Source organism: Onychostoma macrolepis, chromosome 17, assembly GCF_012432095.1.
Source record: "Onychostoma macrolepis isolate SWU-2019 chromosome 17, ASM1243209v1, whole genome shotgun sequence".
In the NCBI taxonomy this organism is placed as follows: domain Eukaryota; kingdom Metazoa; phylum Chordata; class Actinopteri; order Cypriniformes; family Cyprinidae; genus Onychostoma; species Onychostoma macrolepis.
Window position 1 is genome coordinate 14,799,533 of NC_081171.1, and position 24,720 is coordinate 14,824,252.

General features: G+C 37.5%; 1 protein-coding gene across 3 annotated transcripts in view; it reads left to right on the forward strand.

Moving 5' to 3' along the window:
• ttc7b (tetratricopeptide repeat domain 7B) overlaps positions 1-21,090 on the forward strand; it is a 45,581-nt gene extending 24,491 nt beyond the window's left edge. The window contains exons 15-22 of one of the 3 annotated variants that reach the window (XM_058749116.1): positions 506-666; positions 3,592-3,708; positions 5,694-5,791; positions 6,882-7,043; positions 10,134-10,184; positions 15,307-15,447; positions 17,856-18,058; positions 19,614-21,090. In XM_058749116.1, coding sequence (XP_058605099.1) covers positions 506-666; positions 3,592-3,708; positions 5,694-5,791; positions 6,882-7,043; positions 10,134-10,184; positions 15,307-15,447; positions 17,856-18,058; positions 19,614-19,835 — 1,155 coding nt within the window. In that variant the 3' untranslated portion in view covers positions 19,836-21,090. The remainder of the gene's footprint in view (positions 1-505; positions 667-3,591; positions 3,709-5,693; positions 5,792-6,881; positions 7,044-10,133; positions 10,185-15,306; positions 15,448-17,855; positions 18,059-19,613) is intronic. The other 2 variants (XM_058749117.1, XM_058749118.1) reach the window with 2 other exon arrangements.
• The last annotated feature ends 3,630 nt before the right edge of the window (positions 21,091-24,720 follow it).

Here is a 24,720-nt window from a genome sequence, read left to right on the forward strand (position 1 = left end):
ATTTTAATTTTCCCTAAATTTTTTTCTTTTTTTTCCGGAGTTCTGTTTTATAATTTCATGCGAATGTATAATTAAATGAATTCTAATAAAACTTAAACAATTTATTTACTTTTAAAATGTAATCAAATTAAAATATAACAATCAAATACAAATATAACAATTAATTTAAAGCAAACAGAACGGAATTTGTATATTGTAAGAATTAAAACCTGGATGAAAAAAATATCTTGGTTGTATGATATTAATTAATTAATAGTATGCTTTAATAAACTTATTATCAATAAATATTTGTTCAATAAATATCGATATTGATTTATCACCCAACCCTAGCCACATCTCACTCTTCTTACTAAAGTATGGGAACTTTATTTTGTCTTTATCTCCCTCTCAGTCTGTCTCTCTCCCCAGATGTCAGTCTGTTATTTTTCCTTCTCATTTCTTTCTCGGTCCGTTTGAACAATCATCTAATAAAAGCGTCTTGTGTGTGTGTGTGTGTGTGTGTCAGATTCCAGAGGCTCTCGGTTATGTACGACAGGCGTTACAGCTGCAGGGCGATGATGTTCATTCGCTGCACCTGCTGGCCCTGCTGCTGTCAGCTCAAAAACACTACCACGATGCTCTCAACATCATCGAGATGGCCCTCAGCGAATACCCAGAGAACTTCATGTGAGTCTAACACACAGTCACTGTCACACTTTATCTAACCTCTCGAGCATGTAGTTAGATGTAGCTTTGTTTTTTGACTACACTAAGTTGATATAGTCGTCAGCAGCCAATCAGAGAATGACAAGGAGCCTATTCTTGGATCAGACAACCAGTCAGATGATTCCATGTTCTTTTGCACAGCATTCACACACACATGCACACACACACACAAACAGTGGCAGGCAGTGTTTAGACATTTAGAGGCATGCCACAGTGCCCACTCTAATGAGAATGTTTGTGTTTGCTGTAGCAGCTGGGATAGATGGGTACATATCTGCTGCTGGCATCTTCAATTAGACGAGTTAGAAGTATTTGTGTGTGTGTGTTGGATGTTTGAAGCACTGGGCAGTCCCCACGCAAATTCCCTTCTCATTTGATTTGATCAGAGTCCCCTCCATCTCTGTATTTGTGTGTGTTGTCGCCTTCTGGCTGTGTGCTTCAGCCACTTACATAATAGAAAAAAAACAACAGCTTTCTTTTTCCTCCAATCCTATGGCCCTCTTTTTCACCCTGATTTTCCCCGCAGGGTTTTGTGTGTTTGTCCAGTTTGTGTGCGTGTTTCCATGCATTTTGCTTCATTGCCTTGAAAGGAAATGCACCAGAACATCCAGCCCTCCTTATTCCACACACAGACACACGCGACAGGATTAATTCAGTGGTTGTGTGGGCGTCCTAGCGTTGTAGCGTACAAATACAGCAGAGATGAAAGCGCAGCTGATGAGAATGTGCCATCAGCACTCTGAATTGGCTGAGCTCGGATCAGTGTAGCCTTCAGAGACCACAGCGCGTGTTTAAAGCTCTGACCGATCTCAGTTCAGCTCGAGTCGAGCAACTGCAACGACAGCGAGCTGTTGGCAGTCTCTATATATGGTATCTGCTTCACACGCACACACACACACACCGGCTGGATCTCTTCACATGCTGCCATATCTGATTATAGAAATGCCCATCTGCACTCTCGATGGTGGGACTTTCACTCAGCATGAGCAGATCTGCTGTCTGTAGAAATGTGTGTGAAATACAGGTGTTAATAAGGGATTCTGTGTGCACTCATTAACAACACTGAACAAGATACAATACACAACAAAACATCCATCCACACATGCAAAATATACAAAATCACTCAATATAACACAAAACATAATTTGTATGATTGTACATATATTAGTTAATATTTGATATTTAATTGTGCATTTTACCTATATTTCCATTTAAATTACATTTTGATTCTGTGCTCATTTCAAGTTGAGCTTCTTGAAAGTAGTGTGTTATGCTCACCAAGGCTGCATTTATTTGATAAAAAATACAGTAAAAACAGTAATGTTGTGAAATATAATTGCAGTTTATGATCAATTATTTTTGTTTATAAATATTATTTATTCCTGTAATGACAAAACAGACGATTTTCAGCAGCCAATACTCCGGTCTTCACTGTCACATGATCCTTCAGAAATCTTTCTAAAAGGTTATGTGTTTCTTCTCAAGAAAATAGTGATATATTTTTTTTAGGAGTTTTTTGATGAATAGAAAGTTCTAAATGACAGTACATATTTGAAATAGAAGTCTTATAACATTATAATTGTCTTTACTGTCACTTTTGATCAATTTAATTATGGGGCAGTCGTGGCCTAATGGATAGAGAGTCGGACTTGTAACCTGAAGGTAGTGTTCACGGTAGGGCTGTCGCGGTTAAGGAGTCTCAAAAGAAGAAGACAAACTCACTCAAAGAAGACTGTCTTTGAGTGAGTCTTTAAACCGTTCATTCATCTACACGTTCAAAAGCGCTGATTCATTCAGAGATTTGTAATGAAACACGCTGTTTAAATCATTTTAACTTTGAGCGCCACTTTTAAAGGCTCCGCTGACCAGCAGAGCATCGATGCTAAGACAGATTTCGCTTTCCTTGGACATGACAACCTGTTTTCACAAATATACATGACTCGGCCTGAAGGACAGACGCAGGTAATCACATGCGATCAGTCGATCTCTCTCTCATTCGCTGTCTGTTTAGGCTTGTTAAGTGCAAATTTACTGAGCCTCTGTGCAAATCAGCATGATACACATTGTTATCATTACTAATATTCAGTACACATGCACGAAGTGTAAAACGACAAGGGCGTAACCTTACGAAAACGAAAACACTGAAATATCGCGGTTGTTGCATTCCTCTGCGATTATGCTCGTCAATAGCGCGACAGCCCTTGTTCACGGTTTGTGTGTGTGTGTGTGTGTGTGTGTTTGTTTGTTCACTTCTTGCTGTGTGCACTTGGATGGGTTAAATGCAGAGTACAAATTCCGAGTATGGGTCACCATACTTGGCCACTCTTTCCTTTTCCTTTTTTTTTTTTTTTCCCTTTCCTTTAATGCATCCTTGCTGAATAAAAGTATTTCTTTTAAAAAAAAGTCTTCCTGACCCCAAAGGTAAGGTAGCATTTGATGCTTATAGCATTTAAATGATTGATTTTAATTGTAATATTTCATTTTCGGCTATTTATGGGTTAATGGTCATTACATGAAAAGAATTATTGGCTTATCAGTATTGACCAGAATTTATTATATTTCTCAACACACATGCACCATATACAACACAACACTCAATATAACGCAAATACATAACACAATATACAATACATTCAATATAGACCAGGGTTGTCCAAAGGTTTTTTTAAAGGAATCTATTGATCTGCTCTGTTGATGTTTATTTGAAGTTATTCCAGCTGAAAGGGCTGAATCGTTTTGACTTTGGTTTAAAGTTTTGCTTGCAGAAGAGACTTAGACTTATTCATCTCTATCGGTGTTCAATAATCGCTCCTCTCTGTTTATTAAACAGTTCATTAGACATTCTGATGAATGGAAAGTGATTCTAAACACTTTTTTTGTCTCTAGTCTATTATTCACAAAGGTGAAGTTGGAGACGTTGTGTCGAGGTCCAGAGGAGGCGTTACTCTCCTGTAAACGTATGCTGCAGATTTGGAAGTCCTGTTACAACCTCACCAACCCCAGGTATATACATACACACGCACTCCAGCTGTTGACACATAAATGCTAGAAGCTCAAGTGTCGGCACTCACCATCACACATAAGACAGCACAGCATGTCTCTCTGACTGCGAGGAGCTCACCACACCTTCATTAAAAATAAATAAAAGCACGGCTCCTACCACTGCTGCATACTATGATTCAGTCCTGCTTTCTTTCGCTCGCTCTCTCGTTCTAATGGCTGAAATACCAGTCCCCTGCTGTCAGAATACTCCAGCTCTTCCTGTCAAACTGTCCTGAACTCGGTACCTGGTGACAATCCACCAGAGACCAATTAGTGCCTGGACACTGTAACCATACTCTGCCACTGCCACATATTCGGAGTCCCTCCCTCCAAACCCAGGGTAGCGCCGCTGCGTCAGGATCACTGGAGCTCGTCCTCCCTAAACCCCACCGCAAAGTCATCCTCGAACACTTAACAGTTGCCACTCTGTCAGAGGTTTTGGGGCACCCTCCAGAGACAGTATGAGGACACTGAGACAGAACACATCTGGAAATATAAATGTGAAAAAATCATGCAGTCACATTAGAGAAATTTATTTCAGTAATGTAGCGATATTTGAAGCACAGTTCACACAGAGGTCGCTTTCAAACTAAGCAGCCTTCTGTTGGCCAACACGGTGAATTTGTGTTGAACCGTTGCAAAATCTGCATTGAGAAATCTTGTGCCTTCATGCATGCTCACTGATCGTGTGGATTTCTTTTGAAATTACTGGATTTCTCAGAAATTTGCTGAACAGCAGAAAATGTGGCCACACCTTAATGCTCGGTATGTTTCAATTCAGCTTTTAATTTACTCAAAAATGTCATTGCATCAGCCCTTTTTGTATGATTTGAACTGATTCTTATTTCATTTAAATGACATTGGAACGTAAATAGATAAAAACTGTATTCCTACATAGAAGATATTAGGGATGCACAATGTATCAGTACCATATTGATTATCAGAGGATATTTGGGTTTTATTTTATAATTAATGTATTAATTTGTATTAATATTAGATATTTAATTGTGCATCCTCTTTCATATTTTGTCATTTAGATTATCTTTGCTATCATCTAACGCTGAAGTTAATCTGTAAAAACACAAATAATATATGTAACCCGTACTATAACCTTTTCTGTTCTTTGTTCTGTTTATTTTTTTCGTCGTCTTTGAATCTTGTTAAATTGTAAATGTAAATTTAAAAAACAAAAATGTGATGCTTCAATTTACTTGTAGCATTTAAAATATTTGATTTTGTTTTTTATTTTTATTTTTAATTTATTTGGACTAAATAGTACAGCCATTTATCGGTTCTCAGCAATAACATGAAAATAATTATTGGCTTATCTGTAATGAACAGAATTCCAGTTGTTTCCAAGGTGGCCACTGAGTGAAGTGACTTGTATTAAAGCAACTTTGGTTCCCCTCTTTTGTCAACTCTTTTGAAGAGATTATTAACAGAGTTAAGCCAAATACAGTTTTTAGCGAAAATAAATTCTAAAAATCTGATATAATTTAGTCATAAATTTTCTCGCCATGAAAATAGCCACAGAAGCTGGTGTGGCAACAAACATCAACTTTTCGGTCTCCATAGAAGTGTTTTATTTTTGTTTGTTTGTTTGTTTTTTCACAACATGCATGCAACCACCTAGAAATGTCCTGATAACCCCCCGTAACACCCTAGCATCCGGGCACCAAGTCTCCTCACATTTTCTTCTAAATTTCTCTCTTGCATACTTGCAGTTATTTCTATGCTCCTTTTCAGATGAATAGTGTTGCAGAAGCATTGTGGTTGTGTGTGCAATAGCAGTGTGCTATGAGATGCTGAGTGAAATTTCTGAGGGTTTCATCATTCTGTGTGTATTGATGCGCAAGTATCACGTCGCCTGTCTGAGTGCTTGACTCGTTCTCTAATTTTAACGTCTTAATTGCCTCTTGCTTCTGGTCTTCTCTCTGTGTGTGTAGTGATTCTGGGAGGGGGAGCAGTCTGTTAGACAGAGCTGTTGCTGACCGTCGCCAGCTGAACGCCATGACACTACCTGACTTCAGTGATCCAGAGACAGGTGAGCGCACGCGCACACACACACACACACAAATTAATCTCCACATATCTATATCTGTGTAGTTATGGCGGTAACCGCTTTTTTGCCCTACTCTTTTTGTTGAGTTTGCATCACAGTGACAATGGACATCAGCTTTGCTGTCAATTTATCTGTATTTCCTGCATATGTATCTCTCTCTTTCTCTCTCAAACACAGGTTTGATTTGGAGTGAATGGCCTAATGAGATGATGGGTTAATGAACTTTATAATATACTTTTATTTGTTGTATTTCTAATGCTGTAATTCTTGTAAAAGGGTCATATCATGAAAATGTTCTCTTTTTTTAAGTTCTAGGAATAGATACTTTATTTATACTTTAGAGCTGTTCTTTTGCAGTCCAAAAAGACCATTAGTTGAAACTAAGCTGCAAAAGCTTGGGTTTCTGACGCCAAAACCCTATTCAGTGTTAAGCAACTGCCAAATCGTGGTAAGGTGATTAGATGGGAATAGGCTGGATGCTATTCCTCAACGTAAGAAAAAATGTAATTCCTAAAAGAACAATGGGCTTTTATTCAGAGTGAAAAACTGCTTTCTCATTTCAGTTTCAGCTAAATTTACAAGAATTTTCCCAGTATCTTGTGCAGCGAATAGAGTAATTAGCTAAGATGAGTGCAGGTGTTGATTTGCTGTGTTTGCACAGCAGTGATGGCGGAGGGTTTCTGTGCTGTGCATGCAGACAGTAAACATGTCATCTTGCCTCTGTGATTCAGCAGTTACCCATTTTCTTTACAACCTTATCTTTCTGTTCCAGCTGTGGTTATTTTTTATTTATTCTTTTGTTTTTTACTTTTTCCATTATTCCTATGGCTATCAATCTGTTACAATTTTTATTTACTTTGTAATTGAATTGAATTTAAATTTATAAAAATTACATACAGGTCAGGAGTTAAAAATTCATTATTTTTAACATTTTTCATGTTAAATTAACACTTCCCTGTGACATCCCTAATTATTATGTGTTTTTTATTATGTATTCACTGGGATTGATTTTATTTTTATTTTTTTTATTTTTTTATATCACATCCTTTTCACTCTAATTTTTTTTTCCTAGCCTCTCATGCCTCTTCCTCCTTCTCGGGGTCAGAACCTGTATCTCCTCTTTTTCCTCTTTCATCCTTCTATTCTTCACCTCCACCCAAGGCCGAATCCACCCAGAGGCGCAGCAGCCATGCTTTCTGTGACCACGCCCCCCACCGACGCTTCTCCTCCGCCAGTAATTCACTGTGCACCTTGTGTGTGTTTTTCAGCCAATAGCCTGGCATGAGTCTCCTCTCACTAGCCAATCCCCTGCCTCTAACCTCAGTGCTCTGCCTGCATAACCCCACCTACCAGCCCAGTTCATTTGGGGGTTGGTTAAGTGTGTTTGGTGACTTGTTTGCTGCTGCAGTTTGGATTGGTACTGAAGCTGTGTTTGGGTTTTGGAGGGCTCTTTTTGCAGACTTCCGTCTCAGGACCGTCTGGCACTAATGGGTTTGTAATGTGGTGAATTTAACCTGCTCAAGAAGCAATTTTCAGGCCACATTTACTTTTTTTTTTTTTTTCCTTGTTTGTAGTACAGTGAAGATAAAAATCTTAAATGCAGAAATTCTGTGAATAAGCGATTTAAGTATTTTTGTTTCAAGTGTAGAGGAGTTCGACCTACTTTTTTTTTTGTATGTCCAGTCATGGCTTGTATCAGCTGTAAAAGGACATTAATTGTAAGACTGTGAATGCTGCTGGCAGGATGATGTGATAGTGTGGGTTCAGAGATCCAGTGGCCCGTGAGACTGACGCTAAGCTCTTAATCTCCACTGAGAGGCTCCTGGGGAAACGAAAGACAGAGAAGCAGTGACACTTGCTATCAGCTGTTTAAGACCTGGGATCATATCCACACTCGTATCTTCAGAGAGAGAGAGAGAGAGTTCATCAGTAGATATCCTGTGTTACTGAAACTCACTCATACTGCAGTTTTGTCACCTTTCGCTTCATCTAAGGTACTTTCTCCCTCTGGCCCTGTTTACACATTGAACAAACATCTGTCTCGGGTGATTCGGTTGGGTGAGACAGATTGTCTAGTATTTATGTGCATTTCCTGTGGCCATTTGTGATTCGATTTTGATGGGAGAGCCTCTGGTTTTGTGACGTATACACTACCGTTCAGTGGGTGTGGTAATTATTTTATTCAGCAAGGATGCATTAAATTGATCAAAAGGCAATAAATGATTTATTGGCAATAAAGACATTTATAATGTTACAAAAGATTTGTATCTCAGATATTGTCAACTTTCTATTCATCAAAAAAAAATCATCCTGAAAAAAAAAAAAGTATCAACCATTTTAAGATTGATAATAAGAAGAAATGTTTCTTGAGCACCAAATCATCAAATTAGAAAGATTTCTGAAGTTCATGTGACACTGAAGACTGGAGTAATGGCTGCTTAAAATTTGTCTTTGCCATCACAGGAATAAATTACATTTTAAAATATATTAAAATAGAAAACTGTTTTTAAATTGTAATAGTTTTTCACAATATTGATGTTTTTACTGTATTGATTTGCAGTTTTGATCCAGTAATGATGCAGAAAATGCGGACGGAATCGAGTAAGCCTGTCATAAAAATGGAATTTACTGTATATCGCAGAATGTTACAGAATTTGGCAAATTTTGGATTAATAAACCAAATGTAGGTCTACATTTATATCAAAATGTGATATGAACTAGTGTCTGTGAATATTAAGCTGCAAAAATACTATTTAAATATGAATACTGTATGTTTTGTGTGAATGAATGGCGCAGACGCGCAGTTTCATTTACTACACACATACTGAAGCACACGTGACGCTCAGTGTTTTCAGCATCTGCAGCCTCAATATATGAACACATGAAAATAATCTCTAGAGGCTACTATGAGAGTCACTTCATGAGCATTTTACGTTTTCTTTTGAGAAAAACTATTGTCACATCATGTACAAACAGAAAATTAAAGGTTTCCACAGCAGCCTGTCAAAATATAAGTTCGGTTTAACTTCAAGAAACAGTGACAGAAATATTACTTAATGTAATGATAACACTACTAATAATAAAATTATTATTAAAACCTTATTTTATTTAAGAAATATTTACCAGAAAAATTATTTATTAGAATTTATTTACCAAAGGAATATTTTTACCTAGGCATAAAATGTATTAAATACAAAGTATTTATGAAAAAATAAGTAAATAAAATATATTTTTTAATGAAATCAATTAATTAGAGATGCTTTTGATTATTCAAATTTAATGAAACCATTAAAATAGAATCCAGAAAATTAATCGAAAACAGAATTTGGTAAAAAATAAAACTGAATTTGAGAAGGAAAAAAAACATATTTCATAGGGCCCCAAAATGTAATTTTTGTTAAATTATGTAAGTTTCATGATTTTAATTAATTAGACATGCTTATTAATATTGGTTTTATTTAATCATTAAAACAGAGTCTAGAAAAATTAAAAACTTAATATGGAAAAAATAAAACAGATTTCATAGGGCCCTATATAAGGCGTCTTTCAAAAACTTATAACCTCATAATTAGCCCCAACTTTTTGAACACTAACTGACATAGTAAGTGATGTCCACTAAAGTCTGTCAAACTGGAAAAATAGACAGTGGAGTCAGACATAACTGCCAACAATTGGCTATTTCATAGTCAAAGTTATTCAGCAAAGTTTAAATGTTGTAGCCCAGCAGATGACTGGTCAGGTGAGTAGGCGGTTCTTCCCTGTTGTCTGACACACATCAGGATGCATTAATGCTTCCACTGCAAACGGGATCACAAAACTTTCAGTTTTGGACTCCATTTGAATCTTAATTTATCACTGTACTGTCCACATACGATCAGACCACCCGAGATGGATATTAACACCAGGTGTAAACAGCGTCTGTCTTCCTCTCTGTCTGTCTTCTGTAATGCTATGCCTGTGATTCACAGTTTCTGCTGTTACTCTTCTCACTGTGTAGTGTTTGTGCATCCAGACCATTGCATTTACACACTTACAGCCCCAAACACAGTGTCACACACCTGTGCACCTGCCAGTCTGTGTCCGCAGAGCGTGAGAATCACAGATACAGGGTTTACAGGGCCTAAGGAGGACTCCTGACACTTTGGTTTGTGGTATTACAGAAAGTCAGACAGAGTCAGTTTCTTTTTTTTTCTTTTTTTTTTATATATTTCTGTTTTTGTAAACTTTCTGTTGTTGTGGTTGTTGTTGTTGTTGTTGTTGTTATTTTAGTTCCAATTTTTTATAAGTAATTTCCCCCTTTTTGTTGTTCTTTTTGGTTTCCAAGGCAACCTTCCAGATGCTTTCTTTCATGGTTTTGACTCATTTATTGGGGTTTGTAAGTAGCTCTTGCTGTCACTGCTCTGCCTCTATACACACACACACACACACACCTGCTTCATTGCCTCGCTGGCCTTCTCCCCTTGGCAGAGTGCACCTACAACCTGTCTGTTAAGACACTCCGACACACTCCAGCATAATGTGTTCAATGAACTCGTTGCCTCTCACCTTTTGTTTTGCCCTCTTATTGTGTGTCCTCTCCTGGCATTTTGTGTCCCAGGCCTCTTTGTGCTGGAGAGAGACGTAAATGCACTCATTTGGCCTTGGTTCTTAATAATTAAAGAGACAGTATTGTTCCTCCAGGCCTTTCAAACAGGGTTTAATTCATACTGCTGCTTAAAGCCAAATATTTATGGGTACTTTTAGCTGTGTTTGGATTTTGACGACTTATTAGTTTTAATGATACAATTAATTATTATTATTAATAGTATGGCAAGTTTGTTTGTTTGTTTTTTCATTTAAAAAAAGTTTGGGGTCAGTAAGATTTTTGTGGAAGCTGTGACACATTGTTTTCAGGATTCTTTGATGAACATGAAGTCTTAATAAATGTGTTCACTGTCACTTTTTGATTAATTTAATGCATCCTTTCTGAACAAAACAATTTCTTCATAAAAAAAAATCTTACTGACCCCAAACTTATGAACAGTAGTGTGTATGTAAATATACATGCTACCTGTTTCTTGTTACCACAAAAACCTTATAAAAGTGTTCTGTGATTTAAAAATTAATCTAAATCATTTGGTGCCTCAGGAGAGCAATGACCTTGTCTAAAATGTGCTCTAATTTTTTAACCATTAATCCAAAATTAGTCTTAAGCTCTTTTAATTCCATTTGACAGTCCACAGTTTAATCCCAGTTTAAGATTATTGTTTCATTTTATTTGAAACCTGAGTGAAATCAGGCACATTTAGATGGACTTTTACTGATCCTGTAATTATTTTAAAAGTTTTTATTTAAATATTGATTATTTGTCATTAGGGTCACTTGATATAAATTGGGTGTGTGGTATCTGATGGAATAGCACCCAGGTCTCTGGACCGTAGATCACAAGCTCTAATTTCCTTTAGTGTCTCACATTTAGCAGCTGTTTCTAAAGTCCAGGCTCTGTTAACAGAGCGATGAAACGTTTAAGAGGACGGGATCGCTGGTGTCATGATCGTGCTGAGAGGTTCTCATTTACGGCCAATTGCAATGGACACAGTATCTGGAAACGGTCACAGCTTGTAAAAATTCAATGGAAAATGGAAAGTAACTGGGAAATTATGTCCCCTGTATTTAACAGAAATAAATTAATAATGTTAAATGATTCTGAACTTAATTATGAACTCAAATGTGCCTGTTTGCAGAAAAAAACTGACATGTGCTGTTATCGCAAGCTTCTAGGAATGCCTAAAAGGGGAGTTGCATTACAAACAACAGACTTTCTTTATATTTACAGCAGGTTCTGGTCAAGAAAGTACTGTCTCTTTAAAAACATATTGCTTTTTATGTGTGTGTGTGTGTGTGTGATTGCGTGTGATGATGCTTTCCCACTCCTAGCATGGAGCTCCATGGTCACGCTCTTTCTCCAGGCTGGTCTGATGCATCATGGGAGTTTTTTTTTAGTTTGCGTGTGCACACGCATGTGCTTAAGAGATTTGAAGCTGTTGACACTTTAGAAAGTTCTTGTCATCAACCTTAACCCTAGTCAGGGCAGCTCTTTGACCCCTCAGTGGCCTGATGGCTTCCCCTACTTCAGTAGTTTGTATAAAATAAAATAAAAATTAAATAGAGAATAGGGCTGGACAATTAGTCGAAAAGTAATTCGAAACCGAAATTCACAACAAGACCAAACCCAGCCCAGTCACATTTTTTTCCCAGAGTTTCCCCCCTTCTTTTTTTTACATTTAAACTGAAATGTGACTGTTTTCATGAGACGTTTTCATTTCAAGAGATGTGTGCTTTGATTTCAATTGTTCGAAATATTCAATAAATAACCATAAATCGTTTGTTTTCACATCACAAAGAAATGCACTCTTTCATTGGAAAAAATATCCCACCTTTAATAGTTAATATTTACAGTACAAACCTTGTCATTGAACTAGAGGGCAAATAAATAAAACAATCGTTCATTAATCATAATTGAGGTAAAATGCTCAATTAATCGAGATTTTGATTTTGGGTCATATCGTCCAGCCCTAATAGAGACTTACGGATAGTTCACACTTAAATGAATAATTTAGGATCTTTTGCTCATGTTGTTCCAATCTGTATGACATTCTTTTTGTGTAAAACACAAATTGAGAAGTTGAGCACCATGTCCAAGCTGCTCTTCCACACAGGGAAAATGCAGACAGATGTTGCCAAGTTCCAATATTACAAAACCGCACCATAAAAGTCATTTGTTTGACTTTTGAGCTTAAATCCAAGTTTTCTAAAGTCATATAATACAACAAAATACAATAAAAACATATTGTGAAATACTAATATAATTTAATACATTTTAGTCCAAAAGAACACTATTTATTTGAAATAAAAATCTTTTGTATTATGTTTATTTACTCTCACTTTTGATCAGTATGATGCATCATTGCTGAATAAGTGTGTTAATTTCTTTCAAAAAGCATAATTCTTACTGACCCCAAACTTTTAAACGGTGGTATATTAATGCATGCGGCAACATGTTGTCTCAGGAAGTGAGATTAAAATGAGAACTGAAGTCATAAAGGTTCGAAAAAACATGAGAATAAGAAACATGACCAAATTTTCATTTTTGGATGAACTGTCCACATTTAAATGGAGATTATTGTTATGTTGGTAAAACCTAGAACAGCCATAAAAACTGTTTACTTGTGTATTAAATGTTCTGTTTCACGGTTTAACGTTGTTCATTCTTGTGGCCTCCATGAGTGTTTCCTTTTAAATGCTTGGTATAGGACATTCATGAAGAGATCCCCTGGAAGCCTTTTAAACTCAGTACAGATAAGGGTCAGATTCTCAGTGTTTGGTCCTGTGATCCATGGCTTTGTTCACTGTCACCATAGAAACGCTAAACATAGGAGCAGCAGCTATGGATACTCAACAGGCTCATTGCTAAAGAGAAAGAAACTGAGATGTACAGCGATCGATTTCAGTCCGAATGTGTTTTATGTCCCGCTGGTCTGGTCGATAAAGTCCAGCCTATGACTCATAGAGGCTCTTGAGGATCCTAATATGTTCCTCTGAACCCCGACAGAGACTTTAATGACCACACTGATGCCCCGACCACAGCTCTGCCGGGCAGCCGCGCGTCCAGACAAATAGGGACTCTGTGATCGCTGAACTGCAGGGGGTAATTTCATTTCAGTTCACCCAGCTCAGGAAACTGATGTGGTGTCTTCAGTTCATTCTCTGCAGTTCATCTCCTGAGTCTAGCAAACTGAAAACGAACTGAGGCCAAATCTGGAATTTATTGGTATAACTGGTAACGGAATAGCCTGAAGGTTCGGTCATTTCCATTTACAAACCCAAATTATTTCCACTACAGGACGTCAAAATTCAGAATTGTCATTACAGGAGTAAATTACATTTTAAAGTATATTCAAATGGATAACTCTTATTTTAAATGGTAATAAAACTTTACAGTATTACTGTTTTTACTGTATTTTTGACTTTTAAAAAATCTTACCGACCCCAGACATTTGAATGGTAGTGTAGTTTCTTCTGTGGAACACAAAAGGAGAGATTTTGAAGATTGTACAAATCACCTTTTGCATGCAGTTACAAAGAATGGAGGTTAAAGCACTGAAGCTTCAAAAAGGATGCAAAAATCTATAAAACAATATCATAAAAGTGGTCCATATGACTTATGGACTATGTTCAGATTGCTTATAATGCCTACGTGTGAAGAACAGACCTAAATAATTGTTATTCACTGAAAATTATGAATATTCACTTTGTGAATGAAATGTTCTTTCAAGTCTGATCTTTTTAGTGAATTACTTGAAAAGATTTGTGAATTTAAAATGATTGTAAATGAGAACCAGAATGTAATTTTGGGTGAACTATCCATTTAATTGAACGCACTCTTATTCAAGCTGAGCAGACAGGAAAACACAGCCTCATTTGTGTTGATCAGTTGCTCTGATATGAAATGTGATCTACATGTTGCAGCCAGCACTTTTAAAATGCAAGATTTGGTAAATTTGTGTAAAGTAGCAGCAAATGTGCAGAGCTTCATTTATTCACTATTAATAATCTTATGCTGTTTGTGTTTAAGTGGTGTGTGTGTGTGTGTGTGTGTGTGTGTGTGTGTGTGTGTGTGTGTGTGTGTGTGTGTGTGTGTGTGTAAGTGCCCTTGTTAAAGTTTTGTCCACATTTTGGAAATTCTAAGACTTGACTGCAGATTGTTGAATCTTGTCATGGTGTTTCTTTACCCTTGCATTTCCTAAAATTCCCTCACTTTAAATTGTCTAGAGATTAGAAATGACTAGTGTTTTTTTTTCTTTAAATTTGTACGTTACAATAGAAAAACTGTAACACTCTTATGTGTTAAATATATAAGAACGAGTGTTTAATAATATTTAGAATTTTTGTAGTTTTAGCATTTTTTTTTATTTATTTTATTTTATTTTTTCAGTTTTCATTTTTCAGTATTTTTTTTATATATTTTTTTAGATTTATTTTTGCCATTTTTGCCTTTTATGATAGGAAAGATCAAAGCTGACAGGAAGCCAAGTGGGAGAGAGAGAGGGGGGCGAGATTGGGAAAGGTCCTCAAGACATAATTCAAACTCGGGACGCCCGCAGCGCAAGGGCGCTGTATGTTGGTGCACTGCCCACAAAACTATCGACGCTGCCTTTTTTGTAATTTTGTTATGCTTGATATTTTTTTATTAGTTTTGATTTTTTAGCTTTAAATTATTTTTATTTCAGTTTCTGTTTTAGTCATTTTAGTATGTTAAGGCAACAGTTAATTCTTTAAAAAATTTTATCAAATATTTATACAGGGATTAGCTGGGATCAACTGCTATTTGGCCTTCATATGTATATGAACAAAATTCTAGATCAAAGTTTTCACTGCTAATATCTGCAGTGTTGTGGATATATGTAGAGAAGCTCCTATGTACGTGTCGTTGCCGACTGTCTATGTTTCCACCACAGGTTCTGTCCACGCTACGTCCATAGCAGCGTCACGGGTGGAGCAGGCGCTCTCTGAGGTGGCCTCTTCCCTTCAGAGCAGTGCTCCGAAACAGGGACCCCTCCACCCTTGGATGACCCTTGCCCAGATCTGGCTGCATGCAGGTACAAACCTCACCCACAGCCCTAATTTGCATCCATTTAACATGAGTCAAGCCCACATTCTGTTGTTACATTTTTGGGGTCTGGGTTTAATAAATGGCATATTCTGCGATCTTGCAATAAAATATAACTTCAGTTCTAAACAAACTGTAATAGAACACCATGTTTAAATATGGACAGCTTACTTCTCACTGCTTTGTAAACCCAGGTTGTTATTAATAGCTTCCTTTGTCTAAGCAAATACATTAGGAAAACCATATCCAGCAGGATCATATTTCCCATCTGGAGGCTTTTGCTCAGTCTACAGTCAGCATTTACGAATAGACAAGCAATTGTGGTTACTTGTGAATGTGGCTGAATTAAATGCAGTGAAGTTTAGGAAAGTTCTGCTAGCAGCTCCAAGGTCATGGGTCTGATTTCCAGGCAAAATAAGTACTGATAAGAACAGCATCAATGCACAGTAATTAGGGGTGTGTGAGCGTTTTTCTGCTGGTACCATGGTTGGTTTAGGCCTCTCGTGGATAGCTGACTCCACAAGTTTTCAAATGCAGTGTTGGTTAGATCATAGCAGTGACAGAAATTATCTTTTTCATCAAGAGATTTCCAGGGGTATTTTCTACCTTTTATAAGGGCAATTTTTTTAATTGTATGCGTCTTTTATGTCAAATTAATTTCAAAGACTAAGGTTAATTAGAATAATAAGACGTAGGGCTGTTAGTAATCAAATGAAACCAGAATCAACAAAAGTCATCTGTGCTCTGCCAGTGTGACACAGAAGCTGCATCTTGTATTTATACTGTTTAATGCAGTTCAGAGGTGGCCTGAATGCATTTACACTGCAGTTACAATTACTGTGTTAAAATACAATTTTGAATATTTAAATATTAAAAGTTTTTGAAAAATTATACTTTAAATATAAAACTTGAACTGTCTTAATGAATAAGGCACTGAATCATTCACTCAAACGATTTGTTCAAAACGGCTAATTTGTTCAGTAACAGTAACTGTGTTACTATTGTTAGCTAAAACTATTAAAAATATAGCAGGTCTCTTTATGAATTGATCATTGAATCATTTATTCAAACAGTTAGTTTAGAAATGCAGATTAGTTCAATAACAAATGTTATTGTTAACTAATACTAACACTTTTAAAAATTGTTTTTGTCAATTAAAATAAATACCTGAAATATGTAAATATTAGATGGAAAACTTTGAAATGTTAGAAATGATTGAAATTAGAAATAAACTAAAATAAAAGTGAACTGAATTAACTGTAATAAAAGTTAAAGTTGAAGTACTAAATTACTAAACCTAAAATAAAAAAGTTAACTAAAATTAAAAATTAACTAAAAAAATCGAAAACTAAAATTTAAATAATCTGAGAATATGAAAAAAAAAATCAAAATATTAATAAACACTATAATGGTATATAAATGATGATAAAACTGCACTGAAACTAAAATTAGCAAAGCATTTGCCAAAAATCCTTTCATTTGTTGTCTCAGGCCCGTTTACACTAGTGCGTTTTCGTTTTAAAACGGCGTTTTAGGATGAAAACGATCCCCGTTTACACTGGCGTTTCTGCTGCGTTTGAGAAACGATCTCCGTTTACACTACACAACCGAAAACGCATGCCACGTGACCATTCATACAGGTACAACCATAGATTTGTATAGGTAGATCCCTATTATTTAGATGGCGGACACGCCTGCGTGCTTGGAGCGGTCGAATGGGGTATCTACCCATACATATCTATGGGTACAACAACGAGCATGATATTATTGTTTACCCGGTCATCAAGGATACGCAGAGCGAATGTGGGCAGCCACGTCATCGTTTTCAAAAGTCTCTGTTTTGGTCCGTTTACACTGAAACGCTACCCCAAAGTTTTTAAACTAAAACGAGGTCTGCTGCGTTTTCAAAAGTCTCCATTTTTGACCTCGAAAACGCCGGAGTAGTGTAAACGATAGGCGTAACCGTAGCAAAAGTTATGTGTTTTAAAACGAAAACGCACTAGTGTAAACGGGGCCACAGAAAAAGACAATCAACTCGGTTACTAAGACTAATTATTCTTTAACCAGCTTGACTGTCACTGAGCCAAGTGAGGGAAGCTTAGCAGGACTTGGCAGGGTGAGAAAGGTGTCAAGAGTAAACATGCTTAGTAGTCACTTTCCCTGGATTTTGTTGGCTGAAGAGGGAGGACACCCCTCCAACGTTAATCTTCCATCAGTCTCTCCGTCTCCTCACTGTTTGTGAGCTATGAAACGGTTTGAATGCTGGTGAGATGTAGCTGACAGCCTGTCTGAGAATCACATTTTCTGTGTGACTCCAGATAAGAAATAAACCCCAGCAATGCTTCTTCCACTGTTTTCTCTTTATCGCTTATTTTCTCTCTCTCTGTCTTTCCACAGCGGAGGTGTATATTGGAATGGGAAAGGCGGCGGAGGCAACAGCGTGTACGCAGGAAGCAGCCAACCTGTTCCCCATGTCCCATAACGTGTTGTTTATGAAGGGTCAGGTGGCGGAGCTGCGGGGGAACGTGGATGAGGCCAAGCGCTGGTACGAGGAGGCGCTGTCCATCAGCCCCACCCACGTCAAGACCATGCAGAGACTGGTGAGCACATGCTGTTTATCCGCTAACTGAAACCCTTTTGCAGTTTTACACTTTCATGTTTATTGCTCCCCGCAATGCAGTTGATTTCAGCTTTTACTCTTCTTGTGGGAACGTTTGGTTGTGTGTTTGTGTGATCGTCACGCTGAGCTGGAGGAGAGAGATCTCATCCCATGTCAGTATTTAGCAGACAATGAGTCCAGGATGTGGAAACTTGTCAGAGGAAGCGTGTGTGTGTGTGTGTGTGTGCTGCTGTCTCCAGCTGTGTGTGTCTTAATAGTAAGCAGAAATGTCATGTCTTATAAAGGAACTCCCCTGTAGCAGGAGGAAGTATTGCCCGTCTCTGTCAAATCTCTCCCTCTCTGACCTTCTGTGTGTGTGTGTGTGTGTGTGTGTGTGTGTGTGTCTGTTTATGTGTCTGACACTGTTCTAACAGCAGGACAGTGGACTGCATCTGAACTCTCAGAGCTATTCACACTACATTAATCCTTTGGTTGATGTCGGCTCGTTTTTGATCTGTGTAGTATAAAGAGCATGTTAGAAATACCACGTTGTGCATTCAGACCAGATTTTATGACATTGTCAAAACAAACGCAACAGATAACTGTATTCTTATAGAATTGTTTTATGGAAATACAGAGGTCTGTGATCATTTTGACACATATTTGACAAACCGAATATGAAGAACATTACGTATTTGCAGCACAGAAACTGTGTAAAAAATATCAGAATTTATCATTAAAGTAAAATATTAAATAAAATGTTTTAATTAAATTAAGTTAAATTAAAAATACATTAAGCATTTGAATAATACAATAAAAACAACAATATAGTGATTTTATTCAAATTTATTTAATAATGATAGTAATTTATTCCTGTGATAGCAAAACTGAATTTTCAGCAGTCAATACCCATTACACTAGTCTTCAGTGTTACATGATCCTTCAGGGATCATTCTAATAATATATAAAATAAGCAGTTATTAGAAATATATATATAATATATAAAAAATACATAAAATATTTTTCACAAACTGCTTTTTCAACCAATTTCCATTTTCAAAAACCACTGGTTATATAAACTATAATTAATAATATAATATTATATTATTATTATTGTAATATATAAATAATATAACTAATTATAGTACATTTGTATCAAAATCAACAGACCAAACACTTTTTTTTTGTTTAGTTTTTTTCAGTTTTTCTATACAAATTGTTACCAAACACTGATCTATATAAATGACTCTATCATATTATATATCTATTATTTAGTTGTCTATTATAGATCAGTGTTTACTGATAAATATTTTGATCATTCTTTTACAACTATGCAATATAATTATACCATTTCTTAAAGGGCCATGTTGTACCCTAATTAATGAACTTAAAATGATTTTTAATTTGAGTCCGATTTGAAGCTAAAAGATGTGCAATTTTTTTTTTTTTTAATCAGTAGGAAGATTAAAATGAATCTAGAACTCTGTCTTATTTTTCCTGGCGTCTGTATTTTATTTCTCTTTTGATTTGTCTCTCTCTGTCTGTTTTTTTTGCAGGGTCTGATATTGCATCAGCTGCAAAGGTACAGTCTTGCGGAGAAGATCTTGCGTGACGCGGTGCAGGTGAACAGCACGGCCCATGACGTGTGGAACAGTCTGGGAGAAGTGCTGCAAGCGCAGGGCAACGACGCCGCCGCGACCGAATGCTTCCTTACTGCCCTGGAGCTGGAGGCCAGCTGTCCCATCTTACCTTTCACCATCATTCCCCGCGCCCTCTGAGACACTCCGAGTGTTCACCACTGACAAAACCTCTGTCCGAGAGTCATGCATGAACCACAGCCCTTAAACACACACACCGAAACTCGTCTTCTGTCCTGGAATGCCTTTCCCACACCCTCCGACCTTTTTATCAGTTCTCAGACGTGGATCTGCCAAACTCTAATCGACACGGTTATCAGTGTGAACTTTTCCACACTGCTTCACTCTCATTGTTTTTCCCTTCCTATTCCTTCCTTCTTTTTGTGCTAGAATTCCCACCAGCTTCTGTACAGTAGTGGTGCTGCTCACCCTAAAACCCCGCCCCCTCCTGCACTCCCATTGGTCAGTTTCATACCACAGTACAAGTGGACCAATGAGAAACCTTTTCAAGCTGCTGTCACAGGGTGATTGACGCAGCGGTTTCATCAAACCACGGTGCTTCCCGAAACATGTCCCAAAAACATACAATCTTGAGATTCTAGTAGCTGTGTGTCATACGAACCAGTAATAACTCTCATGCAGAGACGGTCAAAAGTGTGTATATGTGTGCCGTGTGTGTTTTTGAGTTAAATGGACGGTCAGAGTGCGTGTGTCCTTTACATGTGCTGCTATCCAGGATATCCCTTCCTATGTGGCGCGTGTTTATTTTGAATGGAATACTTGTTACACAAACACACGTAATAAAGGTTGTGTTTCCATGCTGTTGTTCCTGAGGGCAGGTGCGTCACCCGTGTTACGACTCCTAGAGAAACATTACATCCCCCTCTGATCAAACACTGTATTGTTTATATTCTGTATGTACAAAAGAATCGCCTAGAGCAAATAGAACGGATGCCAAAAGAACAACTACTCTAAAAGCAAATATTTTATCTTGGTTCTCATTAAAAGAGAAGATAATCTAGTTTTGGACATTTTGTTTTGTTCGTTGGTTTATTTTCAGAGGTCAAGATTTATATTGTTGATTTATCAGAGACGTGTTATATTAGATGTTTATTTATCTGTGTCCCAGTGGCCGTGTGTTGGAAGGGTGAAGACATATATGTATTCCATGTGTGTGTGTGTGTGTGTGGTGTGTGAACATGAGGGACTGTTACAGATAGACATGTTCAAATCTCAGATACGCAAACTATATTCATAACGGTCACAGTGATTTCATTTATGTACGAGAAAGAGGAAGATTGTGTGTATTTGAAGTCTTAGCAGTGTCAATCACAGGGCCAAACACAACTGGAAATGCTGTTTTATGATGTCAATAAATGATCGATTGTGAAAAATCTGTTTTTGTTTGTTATTCCTTATTTTGTCGTGTTTCAAGTCATTTTTGAGGACAGCTAATATTGCTAATGGATCTAATATAGCTGTATATAGTATAGTAATATAGCTAATTTAGAATTTTTTATAGTTACGACGTCACTATTTCTTAGTTTAGGTGGGTGAAAATGAGCTTCGATACAAACCTCAGTCTGTTCTCAAGGGGGCGATACAGATCATTTCATGTCTGTAACAAGGTAACAAGTTTTAAAAATATCAACTCTTAACTTTTTTTTTTTTTTCAGGCAAAAAACTTTAAAGCCAAACAAGTCTGTTTGTCAAAGTAACAAATTTGTTTGGCCAAGTGAACCCGATGCGAAATCTGTTGGGAAATCTCACACCTTAACTCTAGCGCTGTCATAACTTACTTTATCTTAACTTAAAAATCACCCAACAAAAATACCATTTGTCCTAATTTTCCTATAGCATTACTTGTGGCAGTTTTTGGAGAATGTATAGTGCAAACTTCTGTGCATTATGAATTGCACTTTAAAACAATTCATTTCAAACCACGATGAATGAAATCAAGCTAAATTATGAGTTATAGTATGTTTTGGCCAAACTTTTTCCCATTTAATTTCTTTTCCTGTCACTCGCGCATGTTTCCTTACATGCCCTGCTCACCTCAGCTCATGTATGTTAGATGAGCCCAGTTTCCCTGACTCGTGGTATGGTTGAATACCTTTAAAAAGCTCTCAAGCTTACAAGCAGAGAAAAATAAGAAAGGACGAAGGCAGCCGCCTCTGAAAAGCAAATGAATGACATGACCTAATAAAAAGGAGTCAGGGAGAAAAAAGGATGTGAGGTGGGAAATGTAGAAGGTGAATTATTTAATGCACTTACAGGCCTGCCTTAAACTAATGAGCGCTTGCTGCTTGCTGCTTTACGGGACAGGCTGCACTCCCTGGAGGATTCTGGGATGTACAAAAAGCTGCAGCAAGAGTTTGGTCGTTATTAAAGAGGTGCATTTTAGTGTCTGGCAGAGTGTTTACGCCTCTTGAGACCTCTTCTTCGACTCATTTCTGCTGTAAAGAGCCGAAGATCGTAAACAGCCCAGTACAGCCACACGCTGGGTCTTTGATCTGGGTCAGGAACATGTTGAACCCTAATGAGCCCTCAGTGACGGCATTATTCCTCTGGCTTCTGTAAACACTACAGGCTAGTATCTCTGAGGGGATTCCTTTGATCATCTTTGCTTGTAGAGCATCAGCGAGGTCTAAAAGATGGCTGGGAGGTGATAGCTGGATTTCACTGACCATTGTACAATGCGGTACCTGATTGTACATCAGACCCCCAAACAAGACACTGGATTCGTAATGCTTACTAAGGCAACCGTCTCTATTATTAGTGCACATACTTGTGGTTAGGGGTTTATTCACACCCCTAACCCTAAATATTAAACTTCAGTGTATGACTCATCTCTAACAACCACTTAGCAAAATACCCTAACCAACGTAATGCCCTGAAACCACCCACAACACCCTAACAAACACGTAGCAACATCCTAGCAATTATTCAAAATACACTAACACTTGGCAACACCCTAGCAACCACACACAAGACCCTAACAAACACATAGCATAACCCTAGCAATCATTCAAAATACCATAACACTTATCAACACTATGGCATCCACCAATGACATCCTATCTAACACTTAGCAACACCCTAGCAATCATTTAAAATACACTAACACTTAGCAACCACACACAAGACCCTAACAAACACTTAGCAATGCCTAAGTAACCAGACAGAACACCTTAGCAAATACCCCCCCCCCCCCCAATCATTCAAAATCCACAATGCTTAGCAACACTCTAGCAACCACCCACAATACCTTAACTCTTGGCAACACCCTAGCAACCACCCAAAACATCATAGCCACACAGAACATCCTATCAAACACTTAGCAATTTCCTACCAAGTATTAAAATACCCTCATGCTTAACAACACCTTGGCAACCACCTACAATACCCTAACAAACACTTAGCAACATCCTAGCAATCATTCAAAACACCCTAACACTCAGAAACACCTTAGCAATACCCAAATAAATACTTAGCATAGCCCTAGAAATCATTCAAAATATCATAACACTTAGCAACACCCCAGCAACCACACATAATACCCAAAAAAACACTTAGCATAGCCTTAGAAATCATTCAAAATACCTTAACACTTAGCAACACCCTAGCAACCACTCAAAATACCATAGTCAACATTTAGGAATGACTTAGGAACCACACAGAACATCCTATCAAACACTTAGCAATGCCCTACAAATTATTCACAATACCTGAACACTTAGCAAGACCCTGTCAACTACCCAAAACATCCTGACAAACACTTATCAAACACTTTAGTTAAAATCCTCTCAGAAGACATTAGCAGCTGCATAGCAACACCCTGGTGACCACCCAGAACATTCTAGCACTGATGAGGCAAGTTTTGCACGGGCAAGAATCAGTCACGTTTGTGATGTAAATGTCAGTAATGTCATTGATTTAACAGCATGTAAAAAGCAATGGAAATGTTCAGTGAAAGCGATCATAAAATATGATCATAAATAAATGTATGTAATATGGAATAAGCTTTCTCTGTTGTGGTCTCTCTCTCTGGACATTGGCTCATGTTTCATTGGTATTATGACTCTGATCCTGTCATTGATTGGCAGCCTAGCTCAATTCTCACATCAGAGAGCAGCGAATCAATACGAGAGACTCCAGGGAGTTTGATTTTGTAGGGTGAGCTCAGATTCTCACACAGCCATGGGAAAGTTTGTCTGATGTCCTGTCAAAACCTATACAGAACCATTAGAGACATTAAAGGATAGTTCATCAAAAAAAAAAAAAAAAAATTCTGCCATGTTTCAAACCCCACTGAATTAACACCACCTCATTTTATTGTAAATTCTTCTGATACATTGAGTTATTTCTCCAGAAAATCTGCTATAGTGATTGCCCATGGATCCATATGCCCTTTCCTCACATGCCCATCCACATGTTCTCTGGCGATTATCCCAGTGAGGGGTGTTGACATTGCTCAAGGATATTTGCTGTCATTTGTCCAGACAGCATTAGCTGAGAATATAATGCACCCATGGTTTACGCTGGCTTTGGGACATGTAGAGAAAGCATGTCTTAATGAAAGTTTGTGAGCCAGTGAAACAAGGTAAGGTGACTCCTCTAGCCGTGACCCCTACATAGAGTGTTGATAGCAATGTGTCATCTATCACCAGCAGATTAGTGAGCATGTGAGAGAGAGAGACATAGAAATGTTGTTCATTGTTTTGGAGCGTGACAGTCTTGGTGTCAGTGTCACACACTGGACATTCTCAGGGGTCATGATGACCCTTCACTTCACCCTTCATGGGATCTGCAGTCTATACTGTCTCGCATTACCGTTTGGATCAGTATTGTGCCCTTTATCCAACTTATAGATGACACCAAAGAGAAAATCAGCAGGGTTGAGTCTGGTCAGTTACCTGGATGGGAGACCTCCTGGGAAAACTAGGTTGCTGCTGGAAGAGGTGCACTGTAAAAAATCCAATTAACAACATGTTGGAAGGGCAAATATATTTAAGTTGAACTAATT